General features: G+C 35.1%; 1 protein-coding gene across 1 annotated transcript in view; it reads right to left on the minus strand.

Moving 5' to 3' along the window:
• The window catches only part of PDCD11 (programmed cell death 11), a 37,141-nt gene that overhangs the window by 18,966 nt on the left and 1,683 nt on the right, over positions 1–16,492 (minus strand). Inside the window, exons 2-11 of the mRNA XM_039361638.1 lie at positions 15,470–15,584; positions 12,057–12,188; positions 11,287–11,454; positions 10,733–10,894; positions 7,908–8,031; positions 7,469–7,650; positions 3,615–3,722; positions 2,961–3,167; positions 1,310–1,434; positions 200–260 (exon numbers count right to left, since the gene is read on the minus strand). Coding sequence (XP_039217572.1) covers positions 200–260; positions 1,310–1,434; positions 2,961–3,167; positions 3,615–3,722; positions 7,469–7,650; positions 7,908–8,031; positions 10,733–10,894; positions 11,287–11,454; positions 12,057–12,188; positions 15,470–15,574 — 1,374 coding nt within the window. The 5' untranslated portion in view covers positions 15,575–15,584. The remainder of the gene's footprint in view (positions 1–199; positions 261–1,309; positions 1,435–2,960; positions 3,168–3,614; positions 3,723–7,468; positions 7,651–7,907; positions 8,032–10,732; positions 10,895–11,286; positions 11,455–12,056; positions 12,189–15,469; positions 15,585–16,492) is intronic.

Raw genomic sequence — 16,492 nt, forward strand, 5'->3', positions numbered from 1 at the left:
TAACAGAACAAAATAACACTATTCTACCAGAGTTACACAAAGTTTGGACTCAAATACATATACGAATAATGTTAACATTTTTTCAGAAGTACTTGCATAAAATTTTCATTCTGAAGTTTGTTCAGTTATGATAATTGATTTACAGAAAATATAGACAGGATTATCATAGAAGCAGATTTTTTTTTCTTATTGGACTTACTTCTAGCACTTGCCCAGGATGTAAATCATGGTATCTCAGAAATGGAGCATTAATAATATGTCTACAAGAACAAAAAGAAAGAAAATAATTTGATTTGGTGTAAAAAAGTAAACAGGATGAAATTTAAATAATAGGTCTCCTGCCTCAGTACACAAAGTATTTTTGATAGAAAAGTGCAATTTGATTCCAATTTGAATCTGTATTTGATAAAGATCAATTCAGTTTGAAGATTAGAAAAATGAAGCAGTTTGATCTTTCAGTTCAAACAGTCTAACCGATTTTCTGATTTTAATCAGATTTTTTTTTTGGCATCAAACCTGAATAAATTTTACAATATATTGTAGAAAGTTGATACGATGATTTGATCAAACTGACTTCAAATTAACTATATGAATCTATAGAAAATTCATGTGAAAACTTATTCAGTAGCTTACTCATCTAACAAGAGCTGCTTCAGACTTAATAGAGTCTAAAAAATTCCAACCAAACAAAGATCCCAATTCTCTCTTTCTCTCTCTCTCTCTTTTTTTTTTTTTTTTTTTTGCTATTTATGTCCCCTACCATTACTTCCTGGAAGGCCAAAAATTGCAGTATTAGCTATGATAAGCCTTCAGGAAACTTCGGCAACTGTGTTCAATATTGTGATGAAAATCATTTATTACAGGTACAAGCCTTTTTATTCCAAGTTTTATACTAATAAATTGCTTACAGATTATATAACTTTTGTCATGTAAACAGCAACACTGGGATATTTGTATCCAAATGGAGAAAAACAGTAATTTGTGAGTCACTTAGCTAGTCTTTTTCAGCATTCTACCAAACTGGTGGTTCTTGAATTAAAATACAAAAGTTCAAAATACATAAAATTGATGTTAAAATAAGAATGTGTAGTTAACTCTAGTTAAGTCTGCATAAGTATCTGTGTATGTATGACTTTTTGAAAGCAATGGGGGTTCAGCACCCAAGGGAACTAAAACATATCACATATTTATGAAGCATTGGGAAGTTCCTCCTGCCGTGGGCAGTGTCAGAAAGGGACACACCTTTAAGCTGTTCAGAATTTGAAAAATTAATCCATACAAAGTACATGAAATGAGACAAAAACCTTACTGTTTGAGAGACACTATGATCATGTCATCGATCAAGCTGTAGTCAATAATTCGGCATGTATGTTTACTTCCAGGCTTAAACACCTCAGTTTTGAAAGATTTGGAAGTCTTTGGAAGATACTTTATCTGTAAAATATATTATAACGATTAAGTCAATTTCTAGTATAACATCAACCCTGCTATAACACAACAGACCTGGTGTCTTAGAAGCTTGATCATTGGCCAAATTCAAAAAACCCATATTTACTTTATTTAAGCCAACAAATATTCTTAAGAATTATTGAATAAAATGAACAACAAAACACAATAAAGGTCTTATAATGCATGTGACAATAATATTTATGCCATATTAAAGTCTCCCTCTCTAAACCTGGTGTCTAAACTGCAACAGAGGAGAAAAAAATCTTTGTGTGATGCTAAAAAGATAATGAGGGCACCAAACTCCTGGGAGGGTCTATAGCTCTGAAGACCATGTTGAAGAACATACCTAGAAGACATGTTTTCCTTTTATAAAAAGGTAGCCTCATTATTATTGGGGATTTCATTCCGTCATCACAACTGCAGATAAGAAAATCACAGTCCATGCAAAAGCCTGTCCATTGCTTTGTACATGCACAATAACAACAACAATAAAAGGCCCAAACTGCAAAAACATAAAAACTTCCATATGTATGCAAAATACTTGTATTGTTTGACAATTATAGAAACATATCTGAATAAGCCACAGAACCATTGTGGAGCGTTTATAGCCATTATTATCAATTTCTTAAATCTATATCCCATCTTTTCTCCAGAAGACTCAAGGTGATTTACATGAGCCTTAATTTTAGCCCCATCAATAGGATGGAGTAAGAGAAATGGACTGCCTAAAATCACCCAGTGAATTTCCATACTGATGCTGCATTAGCACCTGAGTCTCCCAAATCCTGATCTACTAGTACCTTGACTATTAGCTATGGTAGATCTCAATTTGGTCCTTAAAGACACACCAAGATTTTAAACAACTTAGAAACAGACTGACAACCAACAAACCAATTTATTTTAAAGGATGCTTCATTAGAATGAATGAATGAATGAATTTATACAAAAGAAAGCTGAAAAAATCTTCACTAACTTTTTCTTTGGGGGGGGAGAGTATTTTTTCCCCCAGAACCCAGGAAGTCCAGGATTATATCACCAAAATCTGATAGCAAATTATGTTGTGATTAGTGAAAAAACACTACAAAAGCAACCTAAAACCTAAGAACAACTTCTGAGTTAAGCAGTCAATTTGAAAGAGCCTATGTAAAAATCATGGTCTTCTTGGTAAAACAATTATGTCACTGATTAGGTTTTACCTACTGGGGGTGTGGGGGGGAATTGAAAATGCTACCTGGTCTGACAGTGAAACATACACGAGAAAACAACCTTACTCTAAGAGCAGCAAGAATCCAAGTGGCCTATTTCTGTCCTACAGATTTCACTGTACAAGTACAAAGAGAAATAATAAAATACATTTAGCAAGGACTCATTAATGGATAAAATTAATGCTAGAAGCTGAAGTCTTCCAGCCAGTAAGAAGATAATTGTATTTTCCCTTCATGCTTTTTGACTGATGAGACATTTAAATAAAAAAAGTAAATACAAGCTGGAGCCCCCATTATGTTACTTACATGTGAAAAAGCATGACTGCCATCATCCAGAATGAAAACAGCACCAATGTTTTTGAAAAACATCTCTACTTTTGAGTCTGCTACTACCACACCAATCCGATCATTGGAAAGTTGGCTAAGCTGGATGCCAGGCTGAAGGAAAACTGGGCGCAAAGAAAGGCGAATTGCCTTGGAAGCAGGATTATTTGAAAGAATGCAGGCTTTCACCTGGAAAGAGGAAAAGCGGAAGAAAGTATTTTAATTCTATTTACTAGAGAAAATATGTTTGTGGAGGAAGACAGAAAAACATTTTTATAAGTATTTACAAAGTGCCAGAATATTAAAAGTCTTGATCCTTATGATTTCATGGGTACATCTATACAGTTTTTTACAAGTGACACAGAAGTATTAATTATTTCTAAGATGTTTATCAACTTCTCAGGCTAGCTTGGTAGTAGTCTACCATCCAGGTATTAACCAACCCTATGACCACTGAGTTTCTATGCCTATATAAGGATGGATAAGTGCTGCCACCTTCTAAGAGCATTAAAGAATATCACTTTTACTTTTTTAAAAAATTCTAGAATCCAGGAATACGAAGAATTAGTAATTTAGAAATGCAATAATTCATTTATATTTTCATCATAGTTTAAACATAACTGCTTACCAACCTACCATTTGATTTGGTGAGAAAAGTCCTGTTTTTAGAGAATTTGTGTGCATGAAATCCACAATTCCAGTAAAGGAAGAGAGAAAACTTAAAGAAATTCCAGAAGAAGTCACCTGGAAAAATATAAAAGGAACAAAAGTGCTTCTTATGGATGGATTTCCTTAAAAGATCTGGAGGAAAAGTGAAGACTTAACAAAACAAGTATTTATTTTGACATTTTAGAAATTTTATATACCGGTATTTGGTTGTATTAATCATTTTCTACTTAAGTTTCAATTGTCATTTTGCATGCACGACTGAATATGTGAAATTATATAAAAGTCCAACCAGAAGATGAAAGCTAGTAATACAGATGTATGTTTGCCAACAAAAATATTTTATTTTGTAATTATCCTTATATTATAATGGGTTTTAAATGGGAAAAGGAGCAACTGGTGTACTAGATAATACAATGAAGAGACCTTCTTGGCCATTGCTGCCATCTGCTTTTGGAGCAAGAGCTGTGAGTGCAGGACAAACTCCAAACTGTGTGCTAGTTCCTTCTAGAACTAAAATTGAAAAATCCCAAGAGAGAAATGGTCCATGATCTCCCAGCCATTCAGATTAGCTAGGATTGCTCCTAAGTTTGCTCCTCCTCATCTAGATCCCAACATCCTCACACTATTACAACACAATCTTGACAGGATCACTTAGTAGGCCTGGGTCAAGATATTTAATTGTATCATCAACAGATCCTTGAAGCAAGCCTGACCTCATGATGAGGGATGAGCTTGCCCAGCAGTTTTAAGTAGATATTAAATAGTCTTGTGGGAGTCCACAGCATAGGTGGGTTGGGCTCAATCACTTCTCCTTTACCAACAGTGAGTGAAACTAGGCTTAGGAGGAGAATCAGCATTCTTGCAAGCCTTGATTCTGGGAAACAAATAAGATACATTTGAAAATCCACCCTCACTTTGAAGGAAATGAAATTAACGCAGAATTGTGTGCATAACAATTTTAAGTAGGGGGGCTTATAAAATTCAGAATCTGCCTACAAACTTTCCAACATCATTTATAGTCTAGAACAGAGGTAGTCAACCTTTTTATACCTACCGCCCACTTTTGTATCTCTGTTAGTAGTAAAATTTTCTAACCGCCCACCGGTTCCACAGTAATGGTGATTTATAAAGTAGAGAAGTAACTTTACTTTATAAAATTTATAAAGCAGAGTTACAGCAAGTTAAAGCATATAATAATAATTACTTACCAAATACATTATGTCGGACTTTCGCTTAGTTTGGCAGAATAAATCTTTATAAAACAACTTAACTGTAGTTAAATCTTTCTTTTTATTTATACTTTGCATACATAGAAGCATGAAGTCTGATGAAATTACCTTTAATTAATTAAATTATTAATGAGATCCCTGAGGCTGATACTGCGAAACTAAATACTGGCTATCTGGCTCAATTTTTGTAAGGAACAAACGAAGGTCTCCTCTTTCGGAAATATTCAGGCGGTTTCTTTCTTTGGTCATAATATGATTAACAGCACTAAAGTCTGATTCCACAAGATATGAGGTAGGGAAGGGTATCAATAAACTGAATATCATTTTCCACATATTTGGATATAAGATAGGCATTTTTTTACTTTGCCATAGGTTTTCATATCCACCACTATCGAATCTATGTTTACTTTCTTCATCATATCTAATTTCTAACAGTTCTTCTTGGCAAGTTGTATGAGCCTCTTCAATATTTGCGGTAAAAGGATTTTTCATCCAGTCATACATCTTCAATTTCAAAATATCTTCAAATCCTTTTTTCATGTCCAATTTAAGTTCGTTGAGGTGGCTACTGAATCTGTCAATATCTTCTGGAGTTACCTCATCTTTTATAGATGATAATTTAGGAAATTCTCTCTTCAATAGATTATAACGAAGTAGTTCAAGTTTGTCAATTAATAATGACACAATACTTTGGCAACCTATAAGAGTTTTATTAGCTCCTTGAAGCTGCAAATTGACATCATTAAATCTCTTGAAAATATCTGCCAAATAAAAGGCATCATTCTTTACTGTTTTTAACTGTTGACACAGATTGGTCTCATTATTACTTTCAAAAAATTGTGTCACACTATCATATGATGCTACAAAACGAGCCAAAGATGTACCCTTTGACAGCCACCAAACTTCTGTGTGCAAAAGTAATGTAATAAAATCTTCATTATTGTCCTGGCAAAGCTGTCGAAATATTCTATTATTTTTTGCATTGGATTTGATCTTGTTTATGGCTCGAATTATTATAGTTAATGATGAATGGAACTTGTACTTAGATGTTTTCCTACAAGATATTGTCTGTGCACCACACAATGAATACATAAAACATTTGGCACTTCTTCCTTCAAATAAGCAACAAATCCACAATAGCGACCTACCATTGATGGTGCTCCATCAGTAGAGCATGCAACAATATTATTCAAAAGAATATTATTTTTTGTAAAGTATGATTTCACAGTATTAAATATAGATAATCCTCTTGTATCTGTAATGAGATTTATTGCGAATAGCATTTCTTCTCATAATGTATTGTTTTCATCAAAATAACGTACATATGCCATCAATAAAGGATTATTATCTGCAATGGTAGACTCGTCCAATTGCATGAAAATGAAGAGTTTTAGAGAATATTTATCAGGTTTTTTTTTTAACATTAACTGCCATTTCTTCAATTTGTCACTTTACTGTGCTGTCGCTTAGGGGCAACATTTTTAAAATTTCAGGTATATCCTGATGCATTACTGTTGAGATAATTTCTTTTATAGAGGGTATTATTATAGTTTCTCCAATATTATAGCTTTTACCACTTTTTGCAATTAATTGTGAAATGTGATAAGCGACAATTAATCCATCTTCGTTCACTGCATGTTGTTTCTTAAATGATGCAACGGTTGTTAAACGATTTTGAAATTTTTTATATATTTCCTGAAAATATTCAATGGGCTTGTCCTTATCATTTGGATGCTTTGTAGAAAGATGTTCTCGCAATTGACTTGGCTTCATTGCCTCATTGGATAATGTTTTATGACACAATAAACACATTGGATGTTGTTTATTTACAACAGATTCTACGAAACCCATCTTCAGATTCTCTGGCAAATAGCTACAAGCGCATTTCTTTTTTTGAGACATGGACTCACAATATTTTGTTTGAAGCTACAGGCACGTGCTCACTCTCACAAATCTAACTGCGTACTGACCAGTGCAACCGCAAACAAAAGAGCCTGCGCCGTGTATCATCGTCTGTACATGCCTCTCGCGCATCGTGGATTGGGTTGGGGGGCGCCGGCTACCAGCTCTGCTTGTCTGTTACAGCTGGGTGGTGTGGGGGGAGATGTGCAAGCTATTCTGAGACGAGGCTCTTTTGTTTGCGGTCGCACTATAGCACCATTTAGTTTCACTTAAGTAACGTGAACTAAACTTATGCGCGGGCGATACAAATAGTATATTTTCAGAAATTTAAATTGTCATGGGGAATTTTATGAAAACCTAATGAAAATGTTTTTAAATAATGCTATGAAAATTTTTTAAAAAGTCAATTAAATTTAAAAAAAGGAAAGTGCTTCAGTATCGGACAAAACCCCTATCGCCCACCATGAAAGCTGGAAAGCCCACTAGTGGGCGGTAGGGACCAGGTTGACTACCACTGGTCTGGAAGAATAAAAAATTGCAATCAAGCAGATAACTTCCTACTATGTAGACTCTTGGATTAATCGATCAAAAATCAGTTCTTAACTTCACTATGGATGAACTATATGCCCACTACAAATACAATTTTCTTTTTTGTATGTATGCTTACAAACAATAGAGGATTCATTTTACCTCCTGAACCTGGGCTTTCACCACTAGCCCAGGTAGCAAGTTGGCGAGTGACCAGTTTTGTTTTTCTGTGGCAACGGCTGAAGCAACCTCAGACTGATTGATGGATATGCGGATTATTCTTCCACCATTCTTCACTTCTTCAATAAGGCAGTTCAGATATTGCCCTATCTTTAGTTCAGTTCCTATAAATCCAGCATACAGAATATAATCTCTCATCAGTAATTATTTGCTATAACTTTTCTGTTATCATATTTTTCAGCTATTTCATTAATTCACCAATTTCATGAGTGATAAATACTTTAAATAAGCAAAAAACAAACAAGACTCCCATTAAAAAAATCTAGAGAAGTTGGTCAAATATGGAAAATAGCTACTGTACATTGATTCAAATACACACATAAACAGAAACGCAGAACTTTCTCTCCCCCCAAAGTTTTACCTTTGTTGAGTGATTGCAGATAGCCCTGGGCTTTCTGCCGAGGAAGAAATGCTTTTGTTCCAGGAATACCTATATCAATAATGTAACCATGGTCTTCTATACTAGTTACACATCCAGAGAGTAGCTGTTCAAATAAGAAATATTGAATTAAATATATATAAAGAGATATATAGAGTTATTCATATTGTTCTTTTGTCCCCTACCTTTTCTCATTTACTAAGGAAAAAAGCCATTGACTTTCAGAAGACCTTCATTGCTAATTGCCCAAATCTTTTTGGAGTTTAAAAAATGTTGTTAAATTGAACAACAAAGTGATTGCCTTTGGAATCCTGCTAGCTAACATAACAGGTGACACAATGAGCACATCTAGCCATAAATACCTATGTGTGTGTATGTGTATCTACATAACACACACGCACACACATACACACTCATCATGTTCATCTTCAGCGCTAGCTTTTTTTTATAATTTATAAATTTATAATTTATAATTTAACTTGTATTTTTCTCAGAAGCCAGACAGATTTTCCACACAATAATGAATGAAGCTACAGGTACTCCTCAGCTTACAACCAGTTGTTTAAGAACTGATCACAATGGCCTTGGAATGGATGCTTTATGACTTGTAAAGCACTTCTGGCTATGATAAAACCTCATCCTCCCCCCCTCCTCCCGGTGGCATAATTGCATTTGGGGCACTTGACAACCTTTGCGCTTAGGACTAGTGCTCTGCAATCACGTAATCACCATTTGCAGTCTTCTCTGCTGATTTTTTCCAGAAAGTCAATTGGGAAACTGGCAGGGAAGAGTTGTAAGTGGAGAGGACATTTGATTTGAAATTCCCCCAGCAAGATTTTGCCTTCCCTCCATGCAGGGAGAGGAAGGGAAATTATCCCATTTGCTGGAGGAAGGGACTTCAAATCTGGCAAAAACACTAGCGAATGCCAGCATTTTGCACATCTTCAAACACTGGCATTTGCCAGCATTTCAGCCTCTCCGGAGGGGAAATGCTAGTGAACACCAGCGTTTCCATCCCTTCAGAAGAAAAATGTTAGCAAACACTGAGTCTACATTTGCTAGCATTTTCACCAGATTTGAGGCCTGTTCCTCCAGCATGCTGAGGGGTTTCTCCTCTGTTCACCTCTGCAGTAGCTGAGTAAAGAATTCATGTGACATAACGCTTAAGAAACGCTTTGCTCAACTACCAAGATTCAGGGTCAAGTGGTGATTGTTAAGTGGAGGACTCCCTATACCCACTGCTTTTATTTTCTAAGAATAACTATGGAGAAAATCCAGGAAGCAGAAGCACTCTTACTAATAAAAATTATGCTAGAGGTCAGTGTTTTGTAGCATGTCTACTTATTTTTTTAAAATAACAAACCTAAAAGAAAAAGGTGTAGCCATAAGGTAATGGCGCAACAAATCTCCAAGTAACATAGGATACCAAAGAGAAATATTTAACTTCAGCATCAGAGCAAATATTTCTCTTGAACAACCAAGGAAAAAAAAGCAGCAAAGTAGTTAATGTGCTTGACCAAATTCAGATTTCTTTTCCTATTCCCTCCTTTTGTCCCAAACCAATTAAACTTCTGGCTTAAACTACTAACCTATCAGTTTCTCCTCAAATTTCAAGCTAATCTGCCTCTCTATCAGCTTTCTTTATGATCTCTGCTGGCTGAATATCATTGGAACCACCACATATGGAGAATACCAGATTGGGAAGGAGGATAAAGGCAACAAAACAAGGAAGTAAAACTCCTCCCCAAATGGAAATATCAGAAGAGGGGAGACTTTTTATTTTCATCATAGCTTTTAAATCTGGAATGCAGCATATGGCTCAGCCACTCCCTTTTACAACCTGTCTCCCCCACCCACATCCCACCCCCAGCAATCTGCTTAAGTCCTCCACACGGTGTCCTAAAGTTTTTGCACTGCTATTCCATTAAAAAAAAAAAAGAATGTCAGTGTCATTGCATTCCCAATTAATGAAATAACAGCTTATTAAGGAGAGGGGGAACTACTGCTATTTTCCCCAATTATTTAAATAAAATATAAAATATATGTAATCTTCGCTCGTTTAGCGACCATTCAAAGTTATAACGGCACTGAAAAAAGTAATTTATGACCATTTTTTTACGTATGACCATTGCGGCCTCCTCATGGTCATGTGATCAAAATTCAGAGGCTTGGCAACTGACTCATATTTATGAGGGGCGCAGAATCTCAGGATCATGTGAGACCTTCTGACCAGCAAAGTCAATGAGGAAACCAGATTCACTTAACAACCGTGTTACTACTAATTTAACATCGGCAGTGATTCATTTAACAACTATGGCAAGAAATGTCATAAAATTAACTTAATAAATGTCTCACTTAGCAACAGAAATTTTGTGCTCAGTTGTGGTTGTAAGTTGAGGACTAGCTGTATTCAAGACAATTCCATTTTATAACAGCAGCTTTTAAGAATCTATTGTATGTGAGGTTCAGGCCTTTCCCATGAAACTTATTTCTTAGATCTTATGTCGGACACCTATTCATTACTATATGTGTTTGTATATCCCAACATTTTAAACCAATATGTAATGTCTTTAATGCTGTTTCACTGAATTTTCCTATAAAACTCTATTAGTAAAAATGTAATTTTGAAATTTGACTTTTTTTTACCCACCTCTGTTGTCATTAATTGCACTGCTTTCATTTGTAGTCACTCCTTTGCTTACAGTTTTAAAAAAAATGTCTTTTTTTTCTAATTGTCTCAAACAATTTGGAATAGTTCATTTAATAAATATAAAAAATAAAATGAGGGAAAACCTTGAGTTACTTACCATGCCTGCTTTCACAACTGTAGGATTCAAGCCTTTGTTGACATCGCTTGGATTAATGGTTAAGTGTATCTTCTGATGTCCCACAGCATTCTTCTCTGTGCCTACCACAGCACATCTTACCAACATTCCTGGAGGGAACAAGTCTGAGAGAGAATTCAGTTCCTGCAAAAAAAATTCAATATAAAAAATAAGGAAAGATTAGTGGCAACCTATTTTCTAGGTTTCACAGCAAGCAACATATTAACAGTCTCCCCAGAGTATATTCAGTAAATTGAATATATTTTGACATTGCTATCAAACTGTGTTACAGACTGGATTCACAGCAAAATATATCACAATTAAGAATAAAATCAAGAATGGTACAGATATGCTAATTCCAATGGCTGTCCTCAATTCTTTTGTCAAACAAACACTAATATCTATGTATTCAAGACCTGGACTTAGCAGATCCAAATGTGGTTTGATTAAGAGCAAAACAAACCACAAGGCAAATATGAATGCCTCCTTTGTTGATCTTCATGGATTTCATCTACCAATTCCACATGATGTCTTACCTCCACAGGCTCATCAGTGGCCACCTGCTTATTTAGCAATTCATTATAGGCATCACATATGCAAGTTATTTTCACAAGTCCAGTAAGACCATTTGGCAAGCTGATCACCAGATCAAACTGATTACTCTTTTTCACACATCCTAACAGCAGTGTTCCCTCTGTAAGAGACTGTTGAAGACAAACAAACACTAATAAGCAACAATCACAGATATACTTTTACATAGGTTTTGCACACTAAGCTTCTGTTAGTACAGATAACATATGAATTTAAGGAGATGCAACAGAGCACCCAGAAAAATCCAGTTAAGTGGAAAGGAAACCATATCACCATTTCAAGATCAAAGATCTGTAACTTGTTTTATACTGAGGGCTTATACTGAGCTTCAGAATATACATCTAGATCAGGGGTGTCAAACTGCTGGCCCATGGGCCGGACGCATCACGAAGAAACCGTGCCCACCCCATTGCCAGCAATGGGGAAAAAGCTCAGATACATCGTACAACCTCACGTGACATCGCAAATTTGACATGTCTGATCTAGATAATCAAACTATGGCTGGATTCATCTGTCTTCTACCAACATGTGGTTTATTTGTGTCCTTTGTGCAAACCTAACTAACTGAGGTTCATTCAATATTATGCTATATAAATAGGACTTATGAGTTATTTTATCATGGTGACATATTATCTAATAAAATAAATTGGGATAGTCAGGCAGAATAGCATATCGTAGCATGACAGCTAAATTACAGTGCAAAATACCAACCAACCTCTGCTGACAAAAGTTCAAAATCTTTAGCACTGGTTTTCGTAATAGCTTTCTTCTCAGACTTAAGTTTTTTTGGTTCCTTTTGATCTTCATATTTTTTCTTTCTTTTCCGAGTTACTTCTTCATGTTGAGTCTAAAATAGATTACATAAAAATACAAGTTGCTTCCCCAATTCTAGATGTTAGTAATAGGGAGAGGAAAGCAATACATCACTGCAACTTTCAGGAAATGAAATAGAAAAAAGTTAAAAGAGTATGGCTCGTTTGTACATATTTCAGTACAATACTATCAAAATATATCCCTGGAGACCTGGGCTTGAATGCTCTATTATCTTCTATATTGTAGGAGCAGAGCTAAGTCAATATATAGTAACCAAAAATTACATAAAGTAAGCTGCACCTCATGAAATCTTATCCATCATAATAAAATATGTAAGTCTAAAGATGCTGCCAACTCATTCTGATTTTTATCTCCTGTATACAGAAAAGTAGGAAACATTCATTTCCATGTTTAATTAATCATAATTTGATATAAAATGAGAAACTATGGTTAATTAAACTTGGATTTTCTAGCTAACTTAAACTATTGTGAATGAATGAATGAATAAATGAATGAATGATATTTAAAGATTGTTGAACTCCAAAATACCCTGGGTGGCTTACAAAATTAAAAACAGTAAAATATTCGAACAGTAAAAACACAAATTATGTGCATCTGGGAAAAACATACCCACAGTTAATTAGAATTTATTTATTTATTAAATTTATATGCCGCCCATCTCAGTATCCGAAGTAATTCTGGACCAACCAGAAAATTCTACAGGGATGTGGCACCCAAGGGATGGGGAACAGTCAGACTTCCAAAGATTTTTTTTACATCATTGGGTGGGAGCCACATAAGTCTCTGGCTGGTTTTTTTCAGCAAGCGGGTGCTGTAACAGAGAATGTATGTTTTCTGGGTTACAATAAATGACATTGTTTAATTGAAGATCTGGAACATACATACTCTCTGTCCCTGAATTATTCAATGCACCCCAAACTAGAAATGATCTTGGTTCATTTCAATAAGGCATATATTAAATCAACCATTTTTACCAGATCTATACACAACAGCTAACTTAGCTAGGAAGTATATGCTGCCTCCTCTTATATGAAACAGAAGAGGTGAGGTGAATGACTCAATGTAAGACTGGAACAAGCTATATTTTGGGCCAATTTGGGTTATAATTTTCCCATAAACATGCTCAAACTGTAATAAATGAAGCACAGTGTGCAATTTATACAGTGCAAACATAAAAGCTTGTACTACAGCATCTTAGTACAGGAATCATCCAGGAGAGAATACAAATGATATATGGCCAAAAAACAAGGCAATCTCCTTTGTATAAAAGTTATTTTTTATATAAAACGTTATATCTCATCCGTCTAGAACAGGGGTAGGCAACCTTGGCTTTTTTATGACTCGTGGACTTCAACTCCCAGAATTCCTGAGCCAGCATAGTTGAAGTCCACGAGTCATAAAGGAGCCAAGGTTCCTACCCCTGGTCTAGAACACACAAACCACTTAAGATGACTAAAAACAGTTACACCATTACTAAATTAAGATCAAATACAAAAGAAACAAAAATGCAAAGTTAAATAAAAACAGACTAATGTTTTAAAATTGTCTTGGGGGTCAGAGTATCTGTTGGACCTATTAATCAGTTTGGTAAATTTTAATTTCTGCCATAGTCTTCAATGATACACTTATATTTTAAATAGTTCAAGAACTACCCTTTTAAAATGGCTTGTTATTAATTTGAAAAAAATCAACTTTGAATAAATATAATGAAGTATTGCCACCATTTGTCTCGGTTTTTTTATCGTGTGTACTATAATCAGGATTAAACTTTATCATAAATTCAGTATTTAAATATAAAGAATCATTTATCCAAGCCCGTTTCCTTGTTCAGCTTTAATTTATCTGACATCTTGGGAGAACTTGCTCATAATCTCTCATCTTTATGAGGAAGTGGAGTGGAGGCTGCATAGATCCACCTTTTCTGCAGGTACTTTTTGGAATCCTGTTCTCTCAGAAATCTGATCTGCCTGCTTTCTATCAGCTTCCACAAACTATTACAAACTCTAGTTACTTCAGAGAGCCTTTGGGAAGATGAATTAATGGAAGACGGCATCAGCTCAACTGATTATAGTGTGATTATTTGCTTTTATAGTTTCAATGTTTTATTGTATTTCTTGATGTATATGAAGCATCAAGAGACTCTATAATAGCACCAGAGTACAAAATAAAGAAATAAAATCTGAAAACTACTGAAGCTTCATACCAAAATTTAAGCTCAGTGGAAATAAAATATTCATATATATTTCTCTCCCACCTTCATTTTTAAAGTATTCCCATATTATCACTTTGGAATTTGAAAAACTGCTAATACTTTTAAGATTCAAAAAAATATTGATAGATTTGAGCATTGGAGCCTATCCAACAAGATACAGCTTAGCGAAAAGCAAGGTCCTGCACTAAGGCAGGAAAAACCAGATACACAGGTACAGGAGAGGGGCCTAGATGTCCTGATGGACCACAGTTTAAATATCAACTAGCAGTGTGCTGCAGCTGCCAAAAAAGCCAATAAAGTTCTAGGTTGCATCAACAGAGGGACAGCATCAAGAAATGATAGTCTCGATCTATATTGTATTAGTGAGGCCACATTTAGAATACAACATCCAGTTCTAATTACCAAGATTAAAAGAAAGATGCCCTATAGGCCCTAGAAAGAGTGCAGAGAAGAGCAACAAAATGATAAGGGATATGATGAATGTTAAGGGAACAATGTATGTTCTAGGCCACGGGTGTCAAACTCACTGCATCATGTGACGTGTCGTGACTTTTTTTGCATTGCTGGAGCTGAGGTGGGCACAGTCTCCATTTGATGCAACTGGCCCACAGGCCGGCGGTTTGACACCCATGTTCTAGCCTAGGAGGCTTAGGGGAGATATGAAAGCCATCTTCCAATACTTGAAGGGCTGTCATAGGGAAGAGAGCATCAATTTACTCTTCATGGCACCCGAGGGTAGGACAAGAAATAATGGTTGGAAGCTCGTTAGAGGGTGATTCAACCTTGAAATAAAGAAAAATTTCCTGACAGTGGCAACAACTAATCAATGCAAAAGCTTGCCTCCCAAATCTGTGGGTGCTCCATCACTGAAGGTTTTCAAGAAAAGACTGGACAACCATTTGTCTGGGATGATATAAGGACTCCTGCCTTGGGCAGGGGGATGGACTAGACCTACAACATCCCTTCCAGTCCCATGACTCTAAGAAAGCCAGGGAATAAGGCAATTGGTATCAGTCACAAAACTAGTTAGAGGAATCAATGGTCTGAGGCAATAAAAGTTTAGATGTTCATAATTTGCATACCTTGAATAAATTATCTTTTTCAACTGTTGGTTGTCTGACTGCTTTTTCTTCCTGTCCTTTCTTCTGTATACCACCTCTTGGAAAATTCTCCTCTATAGATGACATGGTTGTCTTTCTATATGAAAGGAAACTAAACTATTAGAATTTATAAATCATTCATCAGGACAAAATTATACAACATAAGCATTCTTTCATTTTAGGAATGAGATGACAGATATTAAATCATAAGAATATAAAATATTTGACTCATTTTTTTAAAAAAAATATTAGCTCTTTAGCCATTCTAATAGTGCCAAAAATTGGAACCATCCAAATATATATATGACCCCATGTCATCCTCCACCTCTGGGTAAGTAAGCCGATAGTGATGGGAAGTTCAAAACAACCAAAAGACATGAGATAGGGGAAGGTCAATGCATTCTGGAACTCTGATAATCAAGATTCATTCTTTATCAATAACTAAGTCCTAGGCCGGGGAGATCATAGACATTTTAATTGACTACATCATCATACAAATATTATAAACAGAGCTGTTATAACAGTTGACTATTTTCAGTCCTTTTTTTCATTGAGCTGTAGTTTCACAATGGCTAGTTGTTAAGATTGACAGATGATTTTTCTATGACTTATTAAACTAAAGCTTTTGAAATTGGGATGGAAAGAGTTTCAACTGCGTAACTATTTGTAGTCAATTACTGAATTCATATTGCAAAAATAGTTAAAATGAGCTTTGCTTAGGAAAAATATCCTGGAAATTCTGAAGAGAATATAGATCCTGAAATTCCTTGTATAGCATCACAGTGTCCCTATTACTATTATCTATAGAAATAATCTTTATAGTCCAATAAAAATAAATATGAATTTGTAACAGAGAAGGAAAGTAACAGTTATGTCTTTGCTATGTGTCTGCTTCAAAGGAATTATTTTAACCTCAGCTTGCCTTTCAAACATTTAATTAGCTATTTTTATATCTCACTATCAGCATAAGACAGCAATACAAACTGTTATTCTTAAATTAATAAC

Source organism: Crotalus tigris, unplaced genomic scaffold (genome assembly GCF_016545835.1).
Source record: "Crotalus tigris isolate CLP2741 ecotype Arizona unplaced genomic scaffold, ASM1654583v1 scf7180000019328.220996217465:2438092, whole genome shotgun sequence".
NCBI classification, from domain to species: Eukaryota; Metazoa; Chordata; class Lepidosauria; order Squamata; family Viperidae; genus Crotalus; species Crotalus tigris.